General features: G+C 42.1%; 1 protein-coding gene across 1 annotated transcript; it reads right to left on the reverse strand.

Annotated features, from left to right (window-relative positions):
* Positions 1–20,713: 20,713 nt before the first annotated feature.
* Positions 20,714–22,197, reverse strand: NHLRC1 (NHL repeat containing E3 ubiquitin protein ligase 1). Its single transcript, XM_049874899.1, has one exon. The coding sequence runs from the start codon at positions 22,178–22,180 to the stop codon at positions 20,990–20,992; it is 1,191 nt and encodes a 396-aa protein (XP_049730856.1). The 5' UTR covers positions 22,181–22,197; the 3' UTR covers positions 20,714–20,989.
* Positions 22,198–26,758: the final 4,561 nt, after the last annotated feature.

Below are 26,758 nucleotides of genomic sequence, written 5' to 3' on the forward strand. Positions count from 1 at the left end.
TCTGAAGTGAGTTGAATACCTCGTTTTTTTTTTTTTTTTAGTTGTCATTATTATTGACTTTAATTATCATTATCTTTATAAATCTTTGTCTTTGGGCATTGGAAACATTACATGTAAATTTTAATATGTACATAAAAAATACAAAAATCATGAAAATTTACTCCAACAATAAAGAAGGGTTGGACAATGTTGGCATCTTGTCAGTTGCAGTAATAGCTCCTCTTGTGGAAGGTTCTGGATCATCTGGATTATCCCCAAGAATGGGGGTGGCGTTTCTAGTCAGAAAATTAGTAAGAGTCGTCTGTATGGTCCTTTTCTTTTTTTTCTTCATATATTTTGTGGTAACATCTCACTGTTGCCTGAATCTGCCTATCAACTTTAGCAAAGAATTAAGGGTTTGGGTCCATGTTTTCAAGCAACTGAAGTCCCTGATTTCATTTAGAAAACTAAATCTCTACAGCAGTGTTTTGAACAATAAATCATAAAATTGAACAACTTTGAGTGAACATCTGAGAATAACATCAGCAAATTTCACGCTGCAATGTTGTATGTAGTACATATTACTAATGATAAGATGTACCAAAAAAAGAAAAAGGACTGTCCTAAGTGTGGTTCGTCATAACTCAAATACATCGTTGTAAGTTGGGGACTACGTGTATTTCAACTAATACACTTACTGTATGCTAGAAATTTCAGGAAGACATGGGACAATTCTCATAGGGTATCTGCTATGATGGAAAAAAGGAATCAAGACATTGACTTCAACAGACTTAAACCCTGCATTCTCATGTTGAAAGTCTGAAGCTCTACTGTTCAGGATCTTCAGGCTACACTTAGAAGCCCAATGAGACAGGAAACCAGGAAAGTTGGGGAGGCTATGCATTCAACAACTGGTCAGAACTTAAATCCTGTCTCTGCCTCAATTTGCCTTTTGGTCCAGGCCAAGGTCTTAAATCTGGGTCAGTTACAGAGTTTGGATGCAACATGAAAAGGGAAAAAAGTTGTATTTATAAGAACATTCTGAGTCCAAACCACATAAGTCTTTAGAGATTAAATTTAACTCCTTGGTGTGATACCTGAGCCCAAACAAGTAACTTATATAAACTAATGGCCAGCCAGGTAGTACTTATTAGGTTTATAGCAGGAGTAAACTTCTTCAGTCTCTTCTTTCCCGGAAGAGATCTAAGTGTTATCAAATCAGGCTTCATCTCTGCTAGTTATTGTTGTTAAGGTGCCGTATAGTCTGTTCCAACTCATAGCTACTCTATGAACAACAGAATGAAACACTAGAGGTTTCTTCAATTATACCTGTGAGGGTGGCTTATGAAAAAAAAAACTTTTTTTTTTTTTTTTTTATATGAGTTGTTGTTAATGTTGTTGGGTACCACCTAGTCAGTTCCAGCTCATAAGGACGCTGTGTACAACAGAAGGAAACACTGCCCAGTCCTGTGCCATCCTCACAATTGTTGCTATGCTTGAGCCCATCATCGCAGCCACTGTGTCAATCCATCTTGTTGAGGGTCTTCCTGTCTTTCAGTGACCCTCCACTTAACCAAGCATGATGTCCTTCTCCAGAACTGTTCCCTCTTGATAACATGTCCAAAGTGCATGAGATGAAGTCTTGCCATCTTCGTCTCTAAGGACCATTCTGACTGTACTTCTTCCAATAGATTTGTTCATTTTTCTAGTAGTTCATGGTATATTCAATATTCTTCATCAATACCATAATTCAAAGGCATCAATTCTTCTTCCATCTTCCTTATTCATTGTCCAGCTTTGGCATGCATATGAGGTGACTGAAAACATCGTGTCTTGGGTCAGGCGCACCTTAGTTTTCAAAGTGACACCTTTGCTTTTTAACACTTTAAAGAGCCCTTTTGCAGCAGATTTGCTCAATGCAATACGTCTGATTTCTTGACTGCTGCTTCCATGGGCGCTGATTGTGTACTCAAGTAAAACAAAACCTTTGACATCTTCTGTGTTTCCTATGTTTATCATGATGTTGCTTATTGTTCCAGTTGTGAAAATTTTCCTTTTCTTTATGTTAAGGTATAATCCATACTGAAGGCTGTGGTCTTTGATCTTCATCGGTAAGTGCTTCAAGTCCCTCTTCACTTTCAGCAAGCAAGGTGTGTCACCTGCATATCGCAGGTTGTAAATGAGTCTTTCTCCAATTCTGATGCCCCGTTCCTCTTCATGTAGTCCAGCTTCTTGGATTATTTGCTCAGCATACAGATTGAATAAGTTTGGTGAAAGGATACAACCCTGATGCACACCTTTCCTGATTTTAAACCATGCAATATCCCCTTGTTCTGTTTGAATGACTGCCTCTTGGTCTATGTACAGGTTCCTCATGAGCACAATTAAGTGTTCTGGAATTTCCATCCTTCACAATGTTGTCCATAATTTGTTATGATCCACACAGTCAAATGCATTTGTATAGTCAATAAAACACAGGTAAACATCTTTATGGTATTCTCTGCTTTCAGCCAAGATCCATCTGACATCAGCAATGATAATCCTTATTCCACGTCCTCTTCTGAATCTGGCTTGAGTATGTGGCAGTTCCCTGTTGATATACTGTTGCAGCTGCTTTTGAATGATCTTCAGCAAAATTTTACTTGCGTATTAATGATATTGTTTAATAATTTCCACATTCTATTGAATCACCTTTCTTTGGTATGGACACAGATATGGACCTCTTCCAGTCAGTTGGCCAGGTAACTCTCTTCCGACTTTCTTGGCATAAACGAGTGAGCACTTCCAGCATTACATCAGTTTGTTGAAACATCTCAATTGGTATTCCATCAATTCCTGAAGCATTGATTTTTGCCAACGCCTTCAGTGCAGCTTGGACTTCCTTCTTCAATACCGTGGGTTCTTGATCATATTCTACCTTGTGAAATGGTTGAATATTGACCAATTCTTTTTGGTACAGTGACTCTGTGTATTCCTGTCATCTTCTTTTGATGATTCCTTTGTCGTTCCATATTTTGCCCATAGAATTCTTCAATATTGCAACTTGAGGCTTGAATTTTTTCTTTTTCTTTCAGCTTGAGAAATGCTGAGCATGTTCTACCCTTTTGCTTTTCTAACTCCACGTTTTGCACATTTCATTATAATACTTTGTCTTCTTGAGCCACCCTTTGAAATCTTTTGTTCAGCTCTTTTACTTCATCATTTCTTCCATTTGCTTTAGCTGCTCTATGTTCAAGAGTAAGTTTCAGGGTCTCTTCTGACATCCATCTTGGTCTCTTCTTTCTTTCCTGTCTTTTTAATGACTTTTGCTTTCCTTTCTTCATGTATGATGTCCTTTATGGCATTCCACAACTCATCTGGTCTTTGATCATTAATGTTCAATTCATCAAATCTATTCTTGAGATGGTCTCTAAATTCGGGTGGAATATACTCAAGGTTGTATTTTGGCTCTTGTGGACTTGTTTTAATTTTCTTCAGCTTCAGCTTGAACTTGAAATTGATACTCTGTTCTGAAGATGGCCCTGGCCTTGTTCTGACGGATGATATGGAGCTCTTCCATCGTTTCTTCCCACAGTTGTAGTCAATTTGATTCCTGTGTATTCTATCCAGCAAGGTCCACATGTATAGTCACTGTTTATGTTACTGAAAAAAGTATTTGCAATAAATAAATCATTGATCTTGCAAAATTCTATCATGCAATCTCTGGAGTTTTTTCTATCACCAAGGCCATATTTTCCAACTACGGATCCTTCTTCTTTGTTTTCAACTTCCACATTCCAATCACCTATAATTATCAATGCATCTTGACTGCATGTTTGATCAATTTCAGACTACAAAAGTTTGTAAAAGTCTTCAATTTCTTCATCTTTGGCATTAGTGCTTGGTGGGTAAATTTGAATAAGAGTCATATTAACTTATGAGTAGGCAGTGGATATCACCATTTAGTGAGTCCCAAAGGTGAGAGGCTGGGTCAGGAAGCATATGGGATAGCATATTGGCTGGGCACAGTTCTCTGTTTAGGTGCCAATTAGAGGACTCGATCAGGACTGACAAATCCCAAGATACACCTAAATGTTAAAAAATGGCAAGGTTTTGTGATCAGTTGCTATGTAGCAGCACTGTGTGACAAGAAGCAGCCACAGAAAGTTTTGGTTCAGCATAAAATTATGGAAAGGTATGTACACATCTAGGAAAGCCATTGAAGTGGAAAATACAAAAAGCAAACTGTTATGGATTGAATTGTGTCCCTCCCAAAATATGTGCTGGAATCCTAATCTCTACACCTGGTCAGGAGGGACCCGTCCCTGGAGAAGGATATCATGCTTGGTAAAGTACAGAGTCGGTGAAAAGGAGGAAGACCCTTAACGAGATGGATTGATACAGTGGCTGCAACGGCAGGTAGGCTCAAGCATAGCAACCACTGTGAGGATGGTGCAAGACCTGGCAGCATTTCGTTCTGTTGTACATAGGGTTGCTAGGAGTTGGAACTGACTTGAAGGCACCTAACAACATACCTGTGGATATAATCCTATTTGGAAATAGGGATTTCTTTGTAATGCTAATGAGGCCATAATCAGTGTAGGGTGTGTCCTAAAGTCCTTTTGAGTTACAAGGAGCAGCCCAGACACAAAGACAAAAGAGCACAAATGGAGGAAAATAGATGCCATGTGAAGATCACTGAAGAATCGAGAAACACTGGGGTTGTAGAAGCTGAGGCAAGGACCTTCCCCCAGAGCCAGCAAAGAGAGAGCTTTCCCCTCTAGCTGGTGCCCTGAATTCAAACTTCTATCCTCCTAAACTTTGAGAAAATAGATTTCTGTTCTTTAAAGCCACCCACTGGTGGTATTTCTATTATAGCAGCACTAGGAAACTAAGACCCATGCTTATCATCAACTTTCCAGAATCTGATTTCTGACCTATTCTTGTATATAATATTGAAATTTTGAAATGGACATTGATGGGTGTTAGTAAAGTTTATTCAGGAATTTTGGGATCTAGAGCTAGATCTCTGCCTGTCAATAATTCACATGTGGACTTTGAAATTGCTTGCTTGACTCTGTGGTCACTGTAATGACACCAAAACCCTAATTTGTATTCTTGAAACTCATCAAAAGAGAGACTTGTGCATAAAACATGCCTCAGTTATAGAATAAATGTGAAAATATTTGGAAAGAGTGCAAGGAGAAGAGAAGTCACAGGTATTCGTTTAGCTGGATCAGTATTAATGTTGGTTCCATACTCACCTACACCTACAATGATACTCCCAATGTTGTCATTAGGTCTTTGAAGAACCTTGAAAATAGAGGGTTTTTGATTGTGAACACTACAAATGAAGATGAATTCTATTCATTGTACAAAACATATGCAAAATTACTGCTATAGTCTTGAGGCTACAACACAGCAAATGTAGAAAAGACAGAAGGACACCATATGAATTGAACTGAGCTCCCCAAAACATGTGTTAAATTTCTGGTCCTTGCACCTGTGCATGAGATCCTAGTTGGTGGAAGTAAGGTCTTCTTTTGTATTGAAAAACCTAGTGGAATAGTGGTTAACAGTTTGGCTGCTAACCAAAAGGCCAGCAGCTCAAATCTACCAGGCACTCCCTGGAAACACAGTTTTACTGTGTCCTACTGTGGCACTGGGTTTTTTTTTTTTTTTTTTAACTGTATCACTATGAGTTGGAATCGACTCAATGGCAATGGAGTTGGTTTCTTTTTGTTTTTGTCATGGTGGAGCCTTGGTGGTGCAGTAGTAAAAGAGCTTAGCTGCTAACCAACAGGTCTGCAGGCCGAGTCCATCCGCTGCTCCTTGGAAACCCTACAGGGCAGTTCTACTCTGTCTTATAGGGTCTCTATGAATTGAATCAACACCACGACAATGAGTTTGGGCTTTTTGGGGTTTTGTTATGTTACTGAGGCCATACCAGCGTCGTGTGTATTCTAAACCTAATCACTTATGAGTTACAAACAGACCAGACCCATTCCTTGGAATATATCCTAGAGAAATAAGAGCCTTTACATGAACAGATATATGTGCACCCATGTTCATTGCAGCACTGTTTACAATAGCAAAAAGATGGAAGCAACCAAGGTGCCCATCAATGGACAAATGGATAAATAAATTATGGTACATTCATACAATGGAATACCACATATTGATAAAGAACATTGATGAATCCGTGAAGTATTTCATAACATGGAGGAATCTGGAAGGCATTTTCCTGAGTGAAATTAGTCAACGCAAAAGGACAAATATTGTATGAGACCGCTATTATAAGAACTCAAAAAATAGTTTAACCAGAGAAGAAAATATTCTTTGATGGTTACGAGAGAGGGGAGAGAAGGAGGGACAGAGGAAGAGGGGTTTTCACTAATTAGATTGTAGATAAGAGCTATCTTAGGTGAAGGGAAAGACAACACGCAGTACAGGAGAGATCGGCACAACTGGACTAAACCAAAAGCAAAGAAGTTTCCTGAATAAATTGAATACTTTTAAGGCCAGCATAGCAGGGGCGGGGGTTTGGGGACTATGGTTTCAGGGGACATCTAAGTCAACTGGCATAATAAAATCTATTAAGAAAACATCCTGCATCCCACTTTGGAGAGTGGCTTCTGGGGTCTTAAACTCTAGCAAGTGGCCATCTAAGATGCATCCATTGGTCTCAACCCACCTGGAGCAAAGGAGAATGAGGAACACCGAAGACACAAGGTAAATATGAGCCCAAGACACAGAAAGGGCCACATACACCAGAGACTACATCAGTCTGAGACCAGAAGAACTAGATGGTGCCCAGCTACAACCAATGACTGCCCTGACAGGGAACACAACAGAGAACTCCTGAGGGAGCAGGAGGGCAGTGGGATGCAGACCTCAAATTCTCATAAAAAGACCAGACTTAATGGTCTGACTGAGACTAGGAGGACCCCGGTGGTCATGGTCCCCAGACCTTCTGTTAGCCCAAGACAGGAACCATTCCCAATGACAGGTGTTGGACTGGACTATAGGATAGAAAATGATACTGGTGAGGAATGAGTTTCTTGAATCAAGTAGACACATGAGACTATGTAGGCAGCTCCCTTCTGGAGCATAGATGAAAGGGCAGAGGGGTCAGAAGCTGGCTGAATGGACATGAAAATAGAGGGTGAAGAGAAGGAGTGTGCTGTCTCATTAGAGGGAGAGCAACTAGGAGTATATAGCAAGGTGAATATAAATTTTTATATGAGAGATTGACTTGATTTGTAAACCTTAACTTAAGGAACAATTAAAAAAAAAAAAAAAAGACCAGAATAAACAGAGACATAAACATGTGGAAGACAGATGCCATGAGAGGATCACCTAAAAGCCCTGAAACTCCGAGGAAACAAGGAACATCCAGGCCTACCGACAAGTAAGGAATTGACACAGCCAACACCCTCGTTTAGGCTTTTAGCTTCCAGATGTGAGAAAATAAATTTCAATTCTTTAAAAGCACCCACTTGTGGTGCCTTTAAAGCAACTAAAGAAGATGGAAGGGATACACGCAGCCACTCCACCAAAAAGAACTGGTCAATGTTTAACCATTACAGGAGGTAGCATATATTAAGAACCGACAGTATTGAAGGAAGAAGTCGAAGCCGCACTGAAGGGAATGGCAAAAAACAAGGCACCAGGAGCTGATGGAATACCAATTGAGATGTTTCAACAAACCGGTGCAGCACTGGAGTACTTACTTATCTATGCCAAGAAATTTGGAAGACAGCTTCCTGGCAAACCAACTGGCAGAGCTCCATACTTGTGCCCAATGGATCACCACTCACCACTGTGGATATAGGGAAAGAAGGCCAAAGTGGCAGAGCTAGGGCAAAGCTGGGACCAAAATGTTGTATCCATGTTGGGGAGATGGAGCTGAGGATAAGAACCTGATCAAAGCTGTCAATCTTTTCTAGATGGGAGTCAGTAAGAAGGTCTATGCATTGGATGGCAGACCTCAGGAACCAGACAGGAAACCTTTTAACTAGCAGCCTCTAACACTGCTCCTACTGGGGCAGGAAGCAGCTTCAGAGTGTGCCAGCAGGAGAGCTGTAGGTGGGAGCCCATTCTCCCCATGAGAGAGACGGTAATGAGTGGCTGGAAGAGAGAGTCTGGAACCCAAGGGAAGGTCAGATCCTGACAGGAAGCCTTTCATTGATGGTGATGATGTGAAGAGATGGATGCTAAGTATTATTCATAAATTATTTGGCAAGTTTCACAACAAAGATAGGATCTTATAGAAAACTGAACACATCCCCTGGCCAAAAAAAAAAAAAAAATCACTTCTTAACTGAGCTGTGATACATTCTATAAAATCAACACACTGTTGAGTTGGAGAAGCTATTCTGGTCTTTCTATCTAAGTGATGAGTACCTGGATTCAAAACTAAGGTTCCAGATTTCTCTCATACTGTTTCTCAAAATTAGTCAATGATTCTGACCTTTTTAACACGCCCATCTATTAAACATAACCACCAGGTGAAAGCTTGCAATCTCTTTATCTTAAATATTTTGCCTTTACTTGGTCCCTTAGGGGTATTTGCAGAAGCTATGCCACCTGAGTTACTGAAGTTGGGTACGAGGAGGACTCAGGCGATACCTTCAATGCCATGGTGGCTAGAAAAACCTTGATCCCTCAGTGCTTGCTGGCAGGTGCTAAGCATCACAAGATGCCAAGAGCAGAGAAGAAGGCAGGAGGATACCTTTAAGGACAAACATGTCTGAACTGTTGTTGTTGTTAGGTGCCGTCGAGTCAGTTCCGACTCATAGCGACCCTATGCACAACAGAACGAAACATTGCCCGGTCCTGAGCCATCCTCACAATCGTTGTTATGCTTGAGCTCATTGTTGCAGCCACTGTGTCAATCCACCTTGTTGTGGGTCTTCCTCTTTTCCGCTGCCTCTGTACTCTGCCAAGCATGATGTTCTTCTTCGGGGACTGATCCCTCCTGACAACATGTCCAAAGTATGTAAGACGCAGTCTCGAAGGAGGATTCTGGCTGTACTTCTTTTAAAACAGATCTGTTCTTTCTTTTGGCAGTCCACGGTATATTCAATATTCTTTGCCAACACCACAATTCAAAGGCATCAATTCTTCTTCGGTCTTCCTTATTCATTGTCCAGCTTTCACATGCATATCATGCAACTGAAAACACCATGGGTTGGGTCAGGCGCACCTTAGTCTTCAAGGTGACATCTTTGCTCTTCAACACTTTAAACAGGTCCTTTGCAGATTTACCCAATGCAATGCGTCTTTTGATTTCTTGACTGCTGCTTCCATGGCTGTTGATTGTGGATCCAAGTAAAATGAAATCCTTGACAACTTCAATCTTTTCATCATTTATCATGATGTCGCTCATTGGTCCAGTAGTGAGGATTTTTATTTTCTTTATGTTGAGGTGCAATCCATAATGAAGGCTGTGGTCTTTGATCTTCATTAGTAAGTGCTTCAAGTCTTCTTCACTTTCAGCAAGGAAGGTTGTGTCATCTGCATAATGCAGGCTGTTAACAAGTCTTCCTCCAATCCTGATGCCCCGTTCTTCTTCATATAGTCCAGCTTCTTGGATTATTTGCTCAGCATACAGATTCAGTAGGTATGGTGAAAGAATACAACCCTGACACACACCTTTCCTGACTTTAAACCAATCACTATCCCCTTGTCCTGTCTGAACAACTGCCTCTTGATCTATGTAAAGGTTCCTCATGAGCACAGTTAAGTGTTCTGGAATTCCCATTCTTCTCAATGTCCATAATTTGTTATGATCCACATAGTCGAATGCTTTGCATAGTCAATAAAACACAGGTAAACATCCTTCTGGTATTCTCTGCTTTCAGCCAGGGTCCATCTGACTTCAGCAATGATATCCCTGGTTCCACATCCTCTTCTGAAACAGGCCTGAATTTCTGGCAGTTTCCTGTCAATATGCTGCCACTGCCGTTTTTGAATGAACTTCAGCAAAATTTTTCTTGTGTGTGATATGAATGAAATTGTTCTATAATTTCCATATTTGGTTGGATCACCTTTCTTGGGAATAGGCATAAATATGGATCTTTTCCAGTCAGTTGGCCAGGAGGCTGTCTTCCATATTTCCTGGCATAGACGAGTGAGCACCTGCAGCGCTGCATCTGTTTCTTGAAACATCTCAACTGATATTCCATCAATTCCTGGAGACTTGCTTTTCGCCAATGCCTTCAGAGCAGCCTGGACTTCTTCCTTCAGTACCATTGGTTCCTGATCATATGCCACCTCTTGAAATGGTTAAACATCGACTAATTCTTTTTGGTATAATGACTCTGTGTATTCCTTCCATCTTCTTTTGATGCTTCCTGCATCATTTAATATTTTCCCCATAGAATCTTTCAGTATTGCAACTCGAGGCTTGAATTTTTTCTTCAGTTCTTTCAGCTTCAGAAACGTTGAGCGTGTTCTTTCCTTTTGGTTTTTCCATCTCCAGCTCTTTGCACATGTCATTATAATACTTTGTCTTCTCGAGACGCCCTTTGATATCTTCTGTTCAGTTCTTTTACTTCAACAATTCTTCCTTTTGCTTTAGCTGCTCCACGTTTGAGAGCAAGTTTCACAGTCTCCTCTGACATCCATCTTGGTCTTTTCTTTCTTTCCTCAATGACCTCTTGCTTTCTTCATGTATGATGTCATTCCACTACTCTTCTGGTCTTCAGTCACTAGTGTTTGATGAGTCAAATCTGTTGTTCACACGGTATCTAAATTCAGGTGGGATGTACTCATGGTCCTATTTTGGTTCTCGTGGATTTGCTCTGATTTTCTTCAGTTTCAGCTTGAACTTGCATATGAGCAATTGATGGTCTGTTCCACAGTCCGCCCCTGGCCTTGTTCTGACTGATGATATCGAGCTTTTCCATCGTCTTCTTCCACGGGTGTAGTCAATTTTATTTCTGTGTGTTCCATCTGGTGAGGTCCACGTGTATAGTCGCCGTTTATGTTGGTGAAAGAAGGTATTTGAAATGAAGAAGTCGTTAGTCTTGCAAAATTCTATCATTTGATCTTCAGCACTGTTTCTATCACCAACGCCATATTTTCCAACTACTGATCCTTCTTCTTTGTTTCCAACTTTCGCATTCCAATTGCCAGTAATTACCAATGCTGGAAGATGAGTGTCTGAATTAGGGAAATATATGTTATGTAAATTTGACTTCTCCTCGTATCATATCTCTGATTGTCATGATGATGGAAAAGGGCTCAATATCAAAAGGGAATTATAACATATTTCAATGTGGGAAGTATTTCATTATAAAATATACATGCTTTGTTCAAAATGTATACTTTTGAGCTGGGTAAATGTTTATAGATTTACTATTGTAGTGTTCAGCTAAATGAAAAAAAAAGCAATAAGATATTCTCAGATGCTCAGAAACACACCTGCTATTTTGTCTTCTTTATATCACCCCAGAATCCTGACTGGCAACAGCTACAGAAAAAGAAGATCCTGGTATTGGTAACACAAAGAGTCAACACAGGCTTAAACACACAGTTTACTTTTAGCTTGTTTTGGATGAAGTGTCCAGTATTTATGGCATTAATCAGTCTGGAATTATAAGGTGATATCATCTCTTCTAATATGCCTTTTCTATCATGGCCGTGAAGGAGCCCCAGCGGCACAGTGGTTAAGTACTCTGCTGCTAACCAAAAAGGTGGCAGTTTAAACCCACCAGCCTCCCCACGGGAGAAAGATGCGGCGGTCTGCTTCTGTAAAGAGTACAGACTTGGAAACCCTATGAAGCAGTTTTACTCTATCCTATAGGATCTCTATGAGTCAGAATTGACTCAAAGGCAATGGGTTTTTAATTATTGTGGCCATTTCAGGTTATCTCTTCCTCTTCATAGTGCTTTGTTCATATGTTTACATAGTGCTCACCATTCTGTATTGTTTTTTCCTGGTTATCTTGTCCATCTCCAAACCAGACCATCAGTGCCTTGAGGGTAGGGACCAAGTCCATCTTTAGACCAACTCTATATTGCCAGAGCCTAGGGCAACCTTTGGTTCTGTTATACTTAAGGTCACCATGAGTGACTTGACTGCAATTAACAACAAAAACAAGGAGCATATCACTTAAGCAATGTGAGCACATAGGACATATTTACTGAATAAATTCTTGCACCTCAAAAAATCAAAGAAGTGTAAAAGATATTCTTTAAATTGATAAACTTTCTGTTCCAGTATAGTTGCATTAGCTCCAACTGCTCAATTTTCCCACAGAAAACAACGATAAACTATGGATCTAATACAAAAACAAACAAGAACAGTTAGCTGGAAAATAACCAGGCACTGGAGAGCAAACAAAAGCAAGCATATTTTGGAGACGAACTGAGCCTTGGAAGAAGATGACATGGAATGGGTTTCCCCACTTTCATGGCTTCTAGCCTTAGAGATTGCCATGTTCTGCACCACATGGGTGACGACAATTCCAACAGAAAACACTTTGTCTTTTTTGCCTATCTATAAGAGATGCAATTTAAAGACACAGATATGTTGAAAATAAATGGAGGAAAAAAGATATATCATGCAAACAATAAGCATTAGAAGGCTGGAGTGGATGTATTAATATAACACAAACTAAGACAAAGAATATCATCAGAGATAAAGAGGAACATTTTATAATATAAAAGCATCAATTTATCAGAAAGTTATTACAATCCCAACTGTGTATGTGTCTAGAGATAAACCAAAAAACAAAACAAAACAAAAAACCAAACCCAGTGCCGTCGAGTCGATTCCAACTCATAGCAACCCTATAGGACAGAGTAGAACTGCCCCATAGAGTTTCCAAGGAGTGCCTTGTGGATTCGAACTGCCAACCCTTTGGTCAGCAGCTGTAGCACTTAACCACTATGCCACCAGGGTTTCCTGTCTAATAATAGAGTTTCAAAATACATGAAGCAAAACTTGGTAGAATTAAAGGGAGAAGTAGACACTCCATCAACATTAGGGGAGATTTTAGCATCCTTTCTCAGCAATTGATAGAACTAGAAAAAAAAAGTAAAAGCATAGGTCAGATAAATAATACTATCAACCATATGGATCCCTGGTGGCACAGCGGTTAAGAGCTCGGTTGCTAACCAGCCACTCCTTGGAAACACCATGAGGCAGTTCTACTCTGTCCTATAGGGTTGCTATGGGTTGGAACTGACTCGATGGCAGTGAGTTTTTTGTGATTTTATCAACCATATTAACCTAAATTAATATTTACAGAACACTACATTTTATATAATACTTGTTCTTTCAAATGTACATAGTATGTTAATCAAGGTAATCCACATAGTAAAAAAAAAAACTGGACCATAAAACAAATCTCAACAAATTTAAAAGTACTGAAGTCATTCTAAGTATGTTCTTTGACTATAAAAAAAAAAAAAAATGTTCTTTGACTATAGTGGTATTAAATTACATACCTTTAACACGTTATGTAGGAAAACTCCAAATATTTAGAAATTAAATAACATCTTTTAAAGAATCATTGGATCTAAGAAGAAATCACAAGGGAAATTTTTTAAAATACTTTGAGCCAAATGGTAATGAAAATATATCATCTGTGGGATGCTATTATATCTGTGGTGAGAGGGAAATTCCTAGCTTTCAGTGTGTAGATTAGAACAGAATAAAGGTCTAAAATCAATGATCTAAGGTTCCACTTTAAAAAGCTAGAAAAAGAAGAGCAAATTAAACCCAAAGTAAGTAGAAGGAACATAAGAAGAACCAAAACAAACCAAAAACCCACTGTTGTTGAGTCTATTCTGGGGAATAGAAAAGCAGACAAATAGTAAAGAAAATAAATCCAAAAGCTAGCTATTTGAAAAGATAAAGAAAACTGATAACTCCCAGCCAGACTGATCAAGAAAAATAAAGAGAGAATACATATTACCAATATCAGAAATGAGAGAGGAATTATCACTACAGACCCTATAGACATTTGAAGGCTAGAAAGAACATGTTATAAACAACTTTATTGCCAACAAATTCTACAACTTAGGTCAAATGAAATTTCTTGAAAAATACTATTTACCAAAAGTGACACAATATGAAGTAAAAAACTGAATAGCCTTATATCTAGTAAAGAAACTGAATTCACACACACACACACACACACACACACACACACACACACACAAATCTTCCAACAAAGCTTCAAGTTCACAAGATTTCACTGGTTGAATTCTATCAAACTTTTAAAGAAGAAATAACACTAACATTACACAAATTATTTCAGAAAATAAAGGAGAGAATACTTCCTAACTTGTTTTATGAAGGCAGCATAACCCTAATACCAAAACCTGAGAAAGACACTATCAAAAAAGGAAATTGATAAACTTCATAGATGATAAAGAAATGCATTTGTTTTACTTGTACAGATAGTGCTTCTAGCAAGTTTGTTGTTATTGTTAGGTGCCATGCAGTCAGCTCTGACACATAGTGACCCTATGTACAACAGAATGAAACACTGCCTGGTCCTGCGCCATCCTCATAATCATTGTTATGCTTGAGCCCATTGTTGTAGCCACTGTGTCAGTTCGTCTCATTGAGGTTCTTCCTCTCTTTTGCTGATCCTCTACTTTACCAACCATGATGTCCTTTTCCACGGACTGGTCCCTCCTGATGACATGTCCAAAGTAAGTGAGTAAGTCTTGCCATCCTTACTTCTAAGGAGCAATCTGGTAGTACTTCTTCTAAGACAGATTTGTTCCTTCTTCTGGCTGTCCATGGAACATTCAATATTTTTCACCAACACAACAATTTAAAGGCGTCAATTCTTTTTTCGTCTTCCTTATTCATTGTCCAGCTTTGGCATGCATTTGAGGCGACTGAAAACACCATGACTTGGGTCAAGTGCACCTTACTCTTCAAACTGACATCTTTGCTTTTTAACACTTTAAAGAGGTCCTTTGCAGCAGATTTGTCCAATGCAATGTGTTCTTTGATTTCTTGACTGCTGCTTCCCTGGGCGTTGATTGTGGATTCAAGTGAAACGAAATCCTTGACAACTCCAATCTTTTCTCCATTTATTGTGATGTTGCTTAGTGGTCCAGTTTTGAGGATTTTTGTTTTCTTTATGTTGAGGTGTAATCCATACTGAAGGCTGTAGTCTTCGATCTATATCAGGTAAGTGCTCCAAGTCCTCTTCACTTTCAACAAGCAAGGTTGTGCTGTCTGCATAACGCAAGTTGTTAATGACTCTTCCTCCAATCCTGATGCCCCGTTCTACTTCATTTAGTCCAGCTTCTCAGATTATTTGCTCAGCATAAAGATTGAATAAGAATGGTGAAAGGATACAACCCTGATGCACACCTTTCCTGACCTTCAACCTAATCCAGTCCTTTTACCTATACAGGCTTCAGTTTCCAGTCTTGTAATTTGAGGCTATTCCAGTAGAAAATACCTAAGTTTCCTTGCAGTCCTAAAACTCTGTGGCTGGAAGCATAATTTTATATTATCATTTTATAAGTGATTTTAGGTTTTGGTTAGCTAGTTTTATGACATTTTTAGTCAAACCAATGACTGATTTGACCAGGGTCCTTTGTCAGAAAATTAGCCCTCAATTATATCATTATTTCTGGGGGAAAATATAAGCTGCTCTTCAACTACCGTCATGGGCCTACTGTATGTTATAACTTACACCTTATCAGTCAACAAATGTCTGTGGGTGGGCTGCCCACACCCATACATTGCTCATGGGAAAGGCAGAAGTCTCCTTAGGTACCCATTATTGACCAAAATTAACCTTGAGATGATTTCAACAGTGCCTCAAGTACACCACCAGGTGAGTGACACAGGAACTCTTTGAGTTCATGCTCTTCCCTCCAGATGAAGCTGACATCACTGCCTGGTACTAGAGAGCTAGCATACTGGTGTCTCTCCTTTTCTTGGTCTGACAAAAGACGTGACTCATGAAGACTCAGGCAACCCCATACCTCCAAGTCCTGTGCACTTGGGTGAAGATGGAAAAGTGGTGACTGAAACACAAGGTTCTTCACCCAAACCTGACCCAGGCTACCACAGTCACCATAATGCTTCTGCAATAAGTCACTCCACAAACCCACCACAAACTCTTTTAATTCTAGACCAGCTTCCCCAAGCTACCCACTTCCCTTTTATCAGAAAAAAAAAAAGGAATAGTCTAGAAAAAATTCTTGACGAAAAAATCTATTAATTCAACAACATCAACAAAAATTTAATGCTTGCTATGTGTCAGACACTGTTCTAGGCACTGAGGATGCAGCTGTGAACAAGAGGTAAACATCTTTGCCTTCACTGAGTTTACATTCTAGATGATAGAAGCAGACGAAAACATTTTTTTCAATCCTCCTCCCTACCTTTTAAACATATTCCAGCCCGTCATCATCTGTCTTAAAATGGGGCATCTGAAAATTGAGCAAAAGCTCCATCCACACAAGAGCTGTTACTTCCATGACCTGGCATTCTCAACCCCATGCTTCTATGCTCATTGTGACTCACACCACAGTGAGTTGCTCGTACGGGTGGAGAGTACCACTCTAGAACCAAGCACAGGCCCACTCTAGCCTCTCTAAGCCATTCCCCTTCCAATGGGGCAAGGAGCTCACAGGGGCAAAGGGTAGTATTCTCCTGGCACCCATGACCCCTTCTAGACTACGCTCTGGGTACCCTGGGCTCTCTGCCATACATCCTGAGCCCATTTCCAGCATCTCTGCAGGCTGCTCTCTGCCTAATTTTCTTCATATTTCTCAATTCAAAATTTAAAGGACAAAAATCTAATTGGATCTTCTCACAGTCTTTTGGGAAAACCTCTTCATCCCAGGCCATTTCATAGGCTACTTTCTGGTCTAATTAATACATTTGGTACCACATCATTCATGCATTGGCTCTCCTTCAGTCAGGTGTGCACCTCTAGCCAGTCAGCTATTGCTGGAGGTCATGCAGTAGGAAATATGGCTGCAGAGGGCTGGTTTATCAGCAGGGGCTGTAGGAGGGGCAGACAATATGACTGTCTAATACAGTAGTTGTGGTGAGTCTCGACAGCCTATCATATTTTCTACACATTCAAGTTCTACTCCTCATTAACCATGCTATACCACCATAGTATACCACTATTAGCAGAACCCTGAAAACCAAACCCACTGCTGTCAAGTCAATTCTGACTCATAGTGACTGCCTAGAGAAGAAAAAGCAACAAAGCATGTATATATAGTATATATATACATAGCAAGACTTATCTGAAGGAAATGGCTTACACAGTTGTAGAGGCTGGCAAGTCCCACCAAGTCTGTGGCTTCAGGCATCGGGCTGGAGGCTTCTCTTGACTCATGTAACTGCAGGGGCTGACAACCTGAGATCCACAGGTCAGGCAGCTGGCCACTGGCTCACAGCTGTGAAGGCTGAGGAATCCAAGATCAGCAGGTAAGATGGCAGGCTGCTGGCCCAAGTCCCAAGAAATGGAGGTCAGAGGCAATGAGCCAAATGCAGGATCCAGAGCAGAGTAGGAGCTGGGGCCCTGAATTTGGACATCTAGCCTCCTAGACTGTAAGAGGATAAATTTCTCTTTGTTAAAGCCACCGACTTGTGGTATTTCTGTTACAGCAGCACTAGGTAACTAAAGCAGAATTTGGTACTAAGAGAGTGGGGTGCTGCTCTAACAGATACCTACAGTGTGGAAGCAGTTTTGGAATTGAGTAATGGTTAGAGGCTGGAAGAATTTAACACTGCCTACTCGATGGCACTGCGGTTTTTTGTTTTTTTTTTTAATAGTAAAAGCCATTGCCTCGAGTTCATGCCAAGTCACAGACAGCCTATAGGACAGAGTAGAACTGCTCTCACAGTGTTGCCAAGGAATGCCTGGTGGATTCAAACTCCTGACCTTTCAGTTAGCAGCCATATTTCTTCACCTCTATGCCAGCAGGGTTTCCAAGGCTGTAATCTTTACAGACTGCCACATCTTTCTCTTGCTGAGCAGCTGGAGGGTTCGAACCACTTACCTTTCAGTTAGCAGCCGAGCACTTTAACCACTATGCCATCAAGGCTCCTAGCGGAGCACTAGCTACCAGTACACATTTCTTCTTTCAGTGGCAGGAGTTGGAGGTTATTAAACCTGCTATCAGCAGCGGTTCTTCCTCATTTTTCTGAAGTGCACGGTATACTGCTTCTTCCTCAAAAGATGTGTAATTCACTTTCTGTGGGGCCTGCACCCCACTGAACAGGAAAGGTCTAGATAAGGCACTGGCAAAGTGGTGACAGGTTTGGGGCCTGAGCTAGACTTGCTAGGGAGGAGATTTATGAATCTGATTTAAGGCCCTCAGAAAATGCCAAGGAAAAAGATTGAGAAAACCAAGTCAGGTGACAAGGCCAAAAACAGGAGACAATCCAATAATCAAGAATTGGGCAAAACTGGAACAGATGGTGAGTGATGTGAGAACTGCCGAGACTGGAGCCAACATGGCTGTGTTTGCTTTTCTGGACTCACCAGGTGGGCAGGGCTGCCTAAAGGCCTATCATTCCATCTCTTCTCCATCGCCTTGGAAATTTTACTTTCCGCTGGGACTACTTCTTCCTGCCTATCTCAGATCTCTCCTGTCTCTTTAATAGCCTGGAGTTCAATGTGCTAAGTTTCTCAAGCCCTTTAAGCAGTTTGCAATGAAAGAACTAAATCTGGGAGAGGAATTTAGCATCTGCTTTTTACAGGTCACTGGAGCTTTGCAGTCTTCCCCAGGGAAATGTTGCTCCTTTGTGGATTATGCCATTCCTGGGAAAAGCTGCTTCCCAAACTTCATGCTGCATATTCTGCTCCACCCCACCCCACCCCTGAGGCTGATAACCCACAAGTAGAGGTAGCAATTAACAAAGTAACTTGTCAACACATCTCTGATACTCTCACCATCACCCCAATGGCTCATACCCCTTTCTTCTGGCTTGGCAATCCACAGTAACAAGTGATACCTCGCTCACATACCTCCACACATGTTGCAATCGCCACACCTTTACCGCGAGTATTGTCTGAAAAAGACATACATACAGCTTCATAGTCATAGATGATGCCGTTGATCATTCCAAATAGGGAAATTCCCTTGAATTGGCTCAACTGCTCTGAGACAATTAAAATGCCATTGTTCCTAAAGTCAGCATTTGTAAGATCACGGTGAAGTACAAATAATGCTGAACTCGCCAGTGACCAAGTCTGACGCCACATCTCCACCTGGGACAACTTTTCTTGATACGCAACTCAGAACATCTGTAAAGTCACCAGCCTAAGGGTGACTTCTATGGGTGGGATGTACGTGTGTGTGAGGCGGCGGTTATCCCTGGAATCTCTGTTTAGGACACATTTACAAATGGTGGTCCAGAGTGCCTGAAAGCTTACTATTAGTGCTATATGACAAGAGCATTGGAAAAAAAAAAAGGGGGAGGGGGGCTTGTGGGCTGGCATGGGAGCCAAACTCAAAAGGATCAATTTATACTCTTCTGGAACATATTCACATTTTGGGGGCTGTCTCTAGTATGTACATTATGTCTATAAAACCTCTTCGTTTAATAGAACCCAGTTGCTGATAAAGTACTAGCTATTTCCTAAAGCAAACCCTCACCTTTCAAAACCAGTATTTTCTCCCTGAGGAAATGTCTCGAGAGCATTTTTGCTGCCGCTTCTGAGGTCCCAGTTACTTGGTCCAATTCAAACAGCCCTTAACACTGAGTAGTTTACACTAGCTAAAAACATACCACTGGCCACTTCACCTGAAATTTCCACCTATTCAGCTATCGAAGTAGGTGCAACATTAAGCAGGTTATTATGTTCGAAGAGGATCAACTTCAAGAAGTTATCTAAGTGCTTAGCAGTGGTCTGAATGCTGATTTAGGATCAGGCAAGCTGTTTACGGAGTACAGAATGTTTGCAACAAATGAGACACATTCAAATTGCACAAAGGAAAACTCCATCACAAAGTGCTTCAGGTTACAAAAAGGCAGGCAAAAATCATGTCTGTCAGGAACCTATCATGGTGTTTATCTCCTTATTAACATAAACATATAACAGGAGTATCATCCGGCCTTCTGACTTTAGCACCGCAGAGTGGCTTAGAACTTACGCCAACATAGCTGTTTGTCAAACAATGAACCAAGTTCATATTTCCTGAGTGCCTATAGTAAATTGGGAAAAAAAAAAAGTTGCCATGGAGTAGACTCAGACTCATGGCAACCCCATCTGTATCAGACTAGAACTGTGCTCCATAGGGTTTTCAGTGGCTGATTTTTCAGCAGCAGATTGCCAGACCTTTCTTCCAATGTGCCTCTGGGTGGACTCAAACTCTCAACCTTTCGGTTAACAGCTGAGCACATGAACTATTTGCACCACCCAGGGACTCCATAGCAGAGGAGATACAGGCACAAACAGACACATTTACCTTTTGAATAATAAGCAGTTCGATGGCCTTCTTGATCCAAGTAACTCAGGATCCCCAGTAACTTCACCGTATGCACCATCAAAGGAGTTGCAAGTTAAATGGAACTGAGGCTTCCATAAAATCTTTTTGTGCAATCCATCTAACAAATTAGCTACTTGTAAAAAGAGTGCACATGGAAACACTAGCACTTGTACATTCACAATTCATTTTCACACCGGTTACCTTATTTCAGACCAAGACGTTTTGGAGTCAGAATGGACTTCAAACAGTGGCCGTCACATTAAGATGTGACCTTGGAGAAGTCACTTAAACTCTCTGGGCCTCAGCTTCCTCATCTCCAGAAAGGGGTTAATATAGAAACTACCTCCCGTGTAGTTGTAAGGATTAAATGAGTTACTGTTTGCAAATCTCTTAGCACAGGGAGTACACACTCAAGAAATGGTAGATTTAATTATTATTGAATAATTGCCACAACCTCTGTAAATTTGCCAGGGAGTTGTATTTGCCCTCTTAGATAGCTGAAATTAAGTGGCTGATCCAGGGCTGAACAATTCATTAGTGGCAGCACCAGGGCTTCTGATCCCAGACCCCGGCCACCCGCTCACCCCCAGTCAGCCTTAAAGACTTTTACAGAATGGGCAGCGGCATCCAGCACAAGCAAAGAATTCTCCTTGGTGTAGGTCAGGGCCACAGGATGGGAGAGGCCTTGAGTGACAAGGGGCATCAGTCCTGGAAATTCCTCAGGCTTTCCTAAGCATAGGACAGCTTGACTAGAGGTATCGGTAACAATCACATTTCCCTGGTGATCAAAGGTCACTGCGGAGGCGGTTATTTTAGAAGGAAAGAAGAGGCTCAGCCCAAAGGAATCCACCTGGTTGATGAACTGCATACTTGCGCTAAACACCTTCACCCTGGTGCTGCACGCTCGGGTCCCCCTCGAAGCCAGGGGGTGCTCTAGAACCGCAATGGCCCCAGTGAGCCAAGACACAGCCACCCCTCGGGGACTGCACAGATGAGCATATATCCTCTCAGCTCTCCGCAGGATCCCTTGCAGAAAATCGACTTCCAGGAGATGCAGGGACCCTGCCTCCGCATCAGTCACCACGACCTCATTTTGGGGCGTGGTAGCCACACCCCAAGGTAAGGAGAACTGGCCCCCAATGACGAGCTTGGTATGGCCAAAAAAATCAAACACTTTGATGGAGCGGTCGCCGGCGTCGCTGACAACCACATGGCAATCGTTGGTGACGGTGACATCGAGTGGGTACCTAATGTCTTGGACAGCCTCCCCTTTCTCTCCAAACTGATGGGCACACCCTCCCTGGGAGTCAAAGACCTTGACCCGCCTCTTGCCGTCGTGCACCACCACGACCCGCCCCGTCTTGGGACAGAGCGCCAGCCCGGTGGGGTTGACCAGGGTCCCCCAGCCGCCGAAGGCCTGGTGACAGGTGAGGACCCCGGGGGCGCAGGGAAGGGCGTGGGGGGCGGCGGGAGCCGGGCGAAGCGCGTGGCCCAGGAGCTCCAGGAGGTGCAGCACCGGCAGGCAGTCGCTGGTGTCGCAGCCCCGGCAGGCTCGCCGGCAGAAGGGGCACTCGAGGGCCAGAGTCCGCGGATGCGCCAGGGCGGCCACGCAGGCCAGGCAGACCACGTGGCCGCAGGGCAGGTTGCGCGGGCGCCGCTGCTGGCTGTGGCCGAACCTCTCAAAGCACACCTTGCACTCGAGCAGGCTGGTCTCGGCCTCGCGCACGAGCTCCCGCAGCGCCGGCCCGCTCCCCGAGGCCTCCGCACCCATCGCGCGGCCCCGGGCGCTCTCCGCCGCGCCGCCCCCACACCACCCTCTGCCACGGTCACGAGGCGGCGCGACCGGGCTGACGTCAGGCGAGGCTGGCAGATTGGCCGCCGTCTGCTGCCCCCTGGTGGACTCGCGCAGGAGCTGTTTCCCGAGGACCTGCTATTGGGACAATTCACAAGACGTATCAGGGTTTTGGGTATTCACCTGCCTATAATCTTCACAACAGTTATATATGAATTATCTCCATTTTACAGGTGAGGAAGTAGGCCTACTGAGGGCAGTGAGTTGCACCTCATCACCCAGCCTACAAGCAGTTAAGCAAGATCTCGATGCCAGGCTTCCAACCTTTGGTGCCCAGCAATCTTGCCAGTTCGCAGAGCTGGGTGCTGGGTGTTAGGGCTGACATGGTCTGTTAACTCATGGTGCTTATGATCTCATTGGGAAAACACAGACGATTGAGAGAAGTTAAAATCAATAGGGCGAGGCAGGTGTGCATTCCTCTTTTGTGCCACCTATCACACTTGAAGTAACCCAAAAAACAAACCCATTACTGTCAGTTGATTCCAACTCATAGCGACTCTGCAGGACAGAATAGAACTACCCCATAGGGTTTCTAGGGCGCGGCTGGTGGATTCAAACTGCCGACCTTTTGGTTAGCAGCTGTGGCTCTTAACCACGGCGCCACCAGGACTCCGCTTGTAGTAAGGTAGATGCTTAATGAATACTTGTAAAATAAATTCATGTATGAAAGAAGGAATGTTATAGGACAATACCAGAAGTCCACTAGGTGAGGGAGTGTCGGATGGAGGAGCCACGGCTGAGAATGTCTCCCAGAGGAATTTGATGAGATAAAAAAACTGTTCTTAATTCATATAGAACTCACTGCCCTGTTTTAGACGGTTTACATAGATTATCTTATTTAAAACTCAAGACAGTACTATTATTTTTATCACTCCTTTTCTACAAAAGCATTCATAGAGGTTAAGTATTTCACCCAGGGTCACACAGCTAGGAAGTGGCTGGGCTGGGATTTGGAGCCAGGCAGTTCATTTGCAGAGTCCACATCCTTAACTGCAGGTAGGAATCTCCTGGCTCTCACCTTCAGCGGTTTAATTGCTCTGGGCTGTGAGCTGGGTAACTGGGGTTTTTAAAAGCTCCCCCAGGTGATTACAATGTAGTTCCCAACCTCAGTCAAGGCCAAAACCAGACTAAAAATAGGTCCCCAAATTTTTAAACAAGAGACAGCATAACCTCCCTCGGGAGTCCACTGTGGTACTAAAATGTCTCATTTTCAGACTTTTTGCCCCAAATGGGTTCCATGATGAACACCTTCCTTGGCAAAATCACATATGTTGGATCATTTCTCTTCATTGGAAGGTCAGGATCAGGATCTTATTTGCTAGACTTGCAGGAAAACAGGGGACTTCCTCTCCTGTTAAAACCTCTGGAGACAGTTTTAATGTAAGACAAGAAAGAACATTTTACCAAGTGTACATATAATTCAAACATTGTATATCAGGACACAATAACAAGTGCTACATTTCAGACTACAATTCCATTACATGTAAATAACAAACACACCCATGCTAAACAGACATTTCTTTCTGAAGTAACTTCTATGTTAAGTAAGATATTCAGGATACCAACAATGGAATATTTTTGTACCTAAAATATAAATAAAATCAATCAAAGTGCATAGGATACCACCAAGGCAGGACTTAACAACAGGAAGAAAATGTATATGGGGACTGGACCCTGTGCTAGGAAAATGCTTTAGGAGCATTAAGTCATTTAGTTATTTTTATGTAAATAATGCCCGCCTTCTAGGTTTGTTTGCCAACCACTCCCTCCCGAGAGGTATTTTTATAAGCGCGCTATGCTATTTCTTTTTATGGGAACTCTGACAGCCGCTAGTTGGTTTTTATAAATCCTTAAGGTCAAGCCCCAGTGTACCTGTCACATCACGGTCTCTTTCCAAGGGGACCTGCCCAGAGATCCCTGAACCACTGACCTTTCTGTTAGCAGCCGACTGTTTTACAACTCGTTGCCAACTGTGGCTGGGCTTCAACTCTGCAGGGACAGTCCGCCAGCCTGAGTGGCTCAGAAGAGAGGAGCCAGCCAGCTCGGCAACTTTGCGCTCTCCCTCATCATCCTGCCTTCCTGTTGATCCTTTGCTGCCCCTGCAGGGAACCTGTAGTACTGCACTACACTGCCGCTTTGTTACCCTGGGATTCCAGCACAACCATGCCACAGGAGCACACAGAGGCAGGTGTTTAGCGAGGCGAGGCAGTACAAGTGGCAATAAACCTGACATGTTTAAGAACATTCCTAGTAACCACTCTACTGCTTGGTAGACAGTGCAGAAGTTCTGGAAAGCGCTGTGGCACATATTCAGACGATCTGCCCTAATGATTGACTTTCAAGGTCCAACGGTGTCTTGAACCTGCTACCATTTAGTCGATTCTGACTCATGACGACCTGGCAGTGTTTTGTTCTGTTGTACGTAGGGTCGGTGTGAGTCGGAACCGACATGATGGCACCAAACAACAGTAACAATTGTGTCTCGCAGGAGGAGATGTGTTAGTCTGCTCCAGTAAGGATTACAGCCTTGGAAACCCAATGAGGTGGTTCTACTGTGTCCTAAAGGGTGGCTATGATTTGGAATAGACTCGATGGCAATGGGTTAGGTTTGGTTTGGGTTTAATGGTGCTAACGGTGCCTTAAGTTCCCTAGGAAACCCTGGTGGCGTAGTGGTTAAGGCTATGGCTGCTAACCAAAAAAAAAAAAAAAGGTGGGCAGTTGGAATCCACCAGGCATTCCTTGGAAAATCTATGGGGCAGTTCTACTCTGTCCTATAGGGTTGCTGTGAGTCGGAATTGAATCAAGGGCAATGTGTTTGGTTTTTGGTTTTTTGGTTAGTTTCCTAGGTGGCACACATGGTTTATGCTCATCTCATGTGCTAACCTAAAGCTTGGTGGTTTGAACCCACCCAGCTGTACTGTGGAAGGTTACAGCCAAGAAAACCTTACAGAGCAGTTCTATTCTGTAATACATGGTGTTGCCACGAATCAGAATCAACTAGACGGAATGGGATTAATTTTTTGTTTGTTTGTTTTAATGATGTCTTAGTTTCCTAGTGCTGCTGTAACAGATATACCACAAATGAGTGGCTTTAAAGAACAGAAACTTATTTTCTCACAGTTCTAGAGGCTAATAGCCCAAATTAGGATCTCGGCTGCGTCAATACCTTCCTTGTTGGTGGTTCTGGACATTCCTTAGTTCTTTGGCTTGTAGATGAGCCTCACATGGTGCCTGTCTTCCCACCATGTATGCATATCTTCGTGTCTATTCTGGTCTTTTTATAACTCAGGAGTGATTAGATTTAGAACCCACCCTACTCTGGTATCTAATTAACATAACAAGGAAAACTCTATTTCCAAACAGTACTACATCCACAGGTACAGGGGTTAGGAGTCCAGTGTATTTTTTGTGTGTGTGTGTGAGGGAATTAAGGCATTTTTCAATTGCACAAAGCTTTAGAATTAAAAATTATTTAGGCTTGAGTATTTCACAATTTAGGATTTCACTTATATGAAACACCTAAATTAGGCAAATGTATAGAGACAAAGTAGATTAGTGGTTACCAGGGGCTTTGGGGAGGCAAAAATGAAAGTTATTGCTTGAAGGGGCTCTGGGCTTCTGTTTAGGGTGATGTCTAACTTTTGGAAATGGATAGTAGTGATGGTAGCACAACATGGTGGAAGGAATTAATTTCATTGAATTGTATGCTTAAAATTGGCTAAAATAGTGAGCTTTTTGTTATACAGATATTTTACCATAATAAGATTACAATTTTTTTTAAAGGCAACATGAGGGATACTTGTGATGAAACTGTTCTGTATCTTGACTTAAAAAAGACGTGATAAAACTGTATAGAACTAAACACACACACACACACAAATTAGCATAAGTAAAATGGGGAAAATCTGAAAGATATCTGCCGATTGTATTAGTGCTGATAAGAAGAAAGTTGTTATATTGTAAGATATACTGCAAGATGTTACTATTGGGGGAAACTGGGCAAAAGGTACAAGGGATCTCTCTGTATTATTTCTTATAACTTCATGTGAACCTATAATTATTTCAATAAATATTTCAATCAAAAATTACTTGGAAAAAAAAGGTGCTTTAGCATGGTTTTCTGAACCCACAGGAGCAGCAGAACCGCTACCTCCGCCAACTTGAATCCCCCCTGAGTTGGTCAGTTTTGCATTGCAGGTGCCATCCTCTGTGTGGCCTTTGGACTCTGACCTGCCCCTTTGGTGCCATCTCCAGCTTTTGGCCCCTATCTTCACCCTCCCACCCTCGGCCCCAGGCATTTTGTCTTCCCAGTCCCCATTCTGACCACCTATCTAATAACTCACCTCATACCCCATGCCCTTGGCTTTTCACAGGTGAGGGATTTGGTGGGGAGGCTAATACTGGCTCCATTTTGAATTTGAGTGCTTACAGAAAAATGAGTTGGAGATGTATGGTTGGAAATGGGAGTCTGGAGATTTGAGTGCTTCTCAAATTAGA

The sequence above is a fragment of the Elephas maximus genome, chromosome 1 (genome assembly GCF_024166365.1).
Source record: "Elephas maximus indicus isolate mEleMax1 chromosome 1, mEleMax1 primary haplotype, whole genome shotgun sequence".
In the NCBI taxonomy this organism is placed as follows: Eukaryota; Metazoa; Chordata; class Mammalia; order Proboscidea; family Elephantidae; genus Elephas; species Elephas maximus.

What these genes read in the sequence shown, in the direction of transcription:
- NHLRC1 (XM_049874899.1), bottom strand. Translation starts at nt 22,180, where the DNA reads ATGGGTGCGGAGGCCTCGGGGAGCGGGCCGGCGCTGCGGGAGCTCGTG.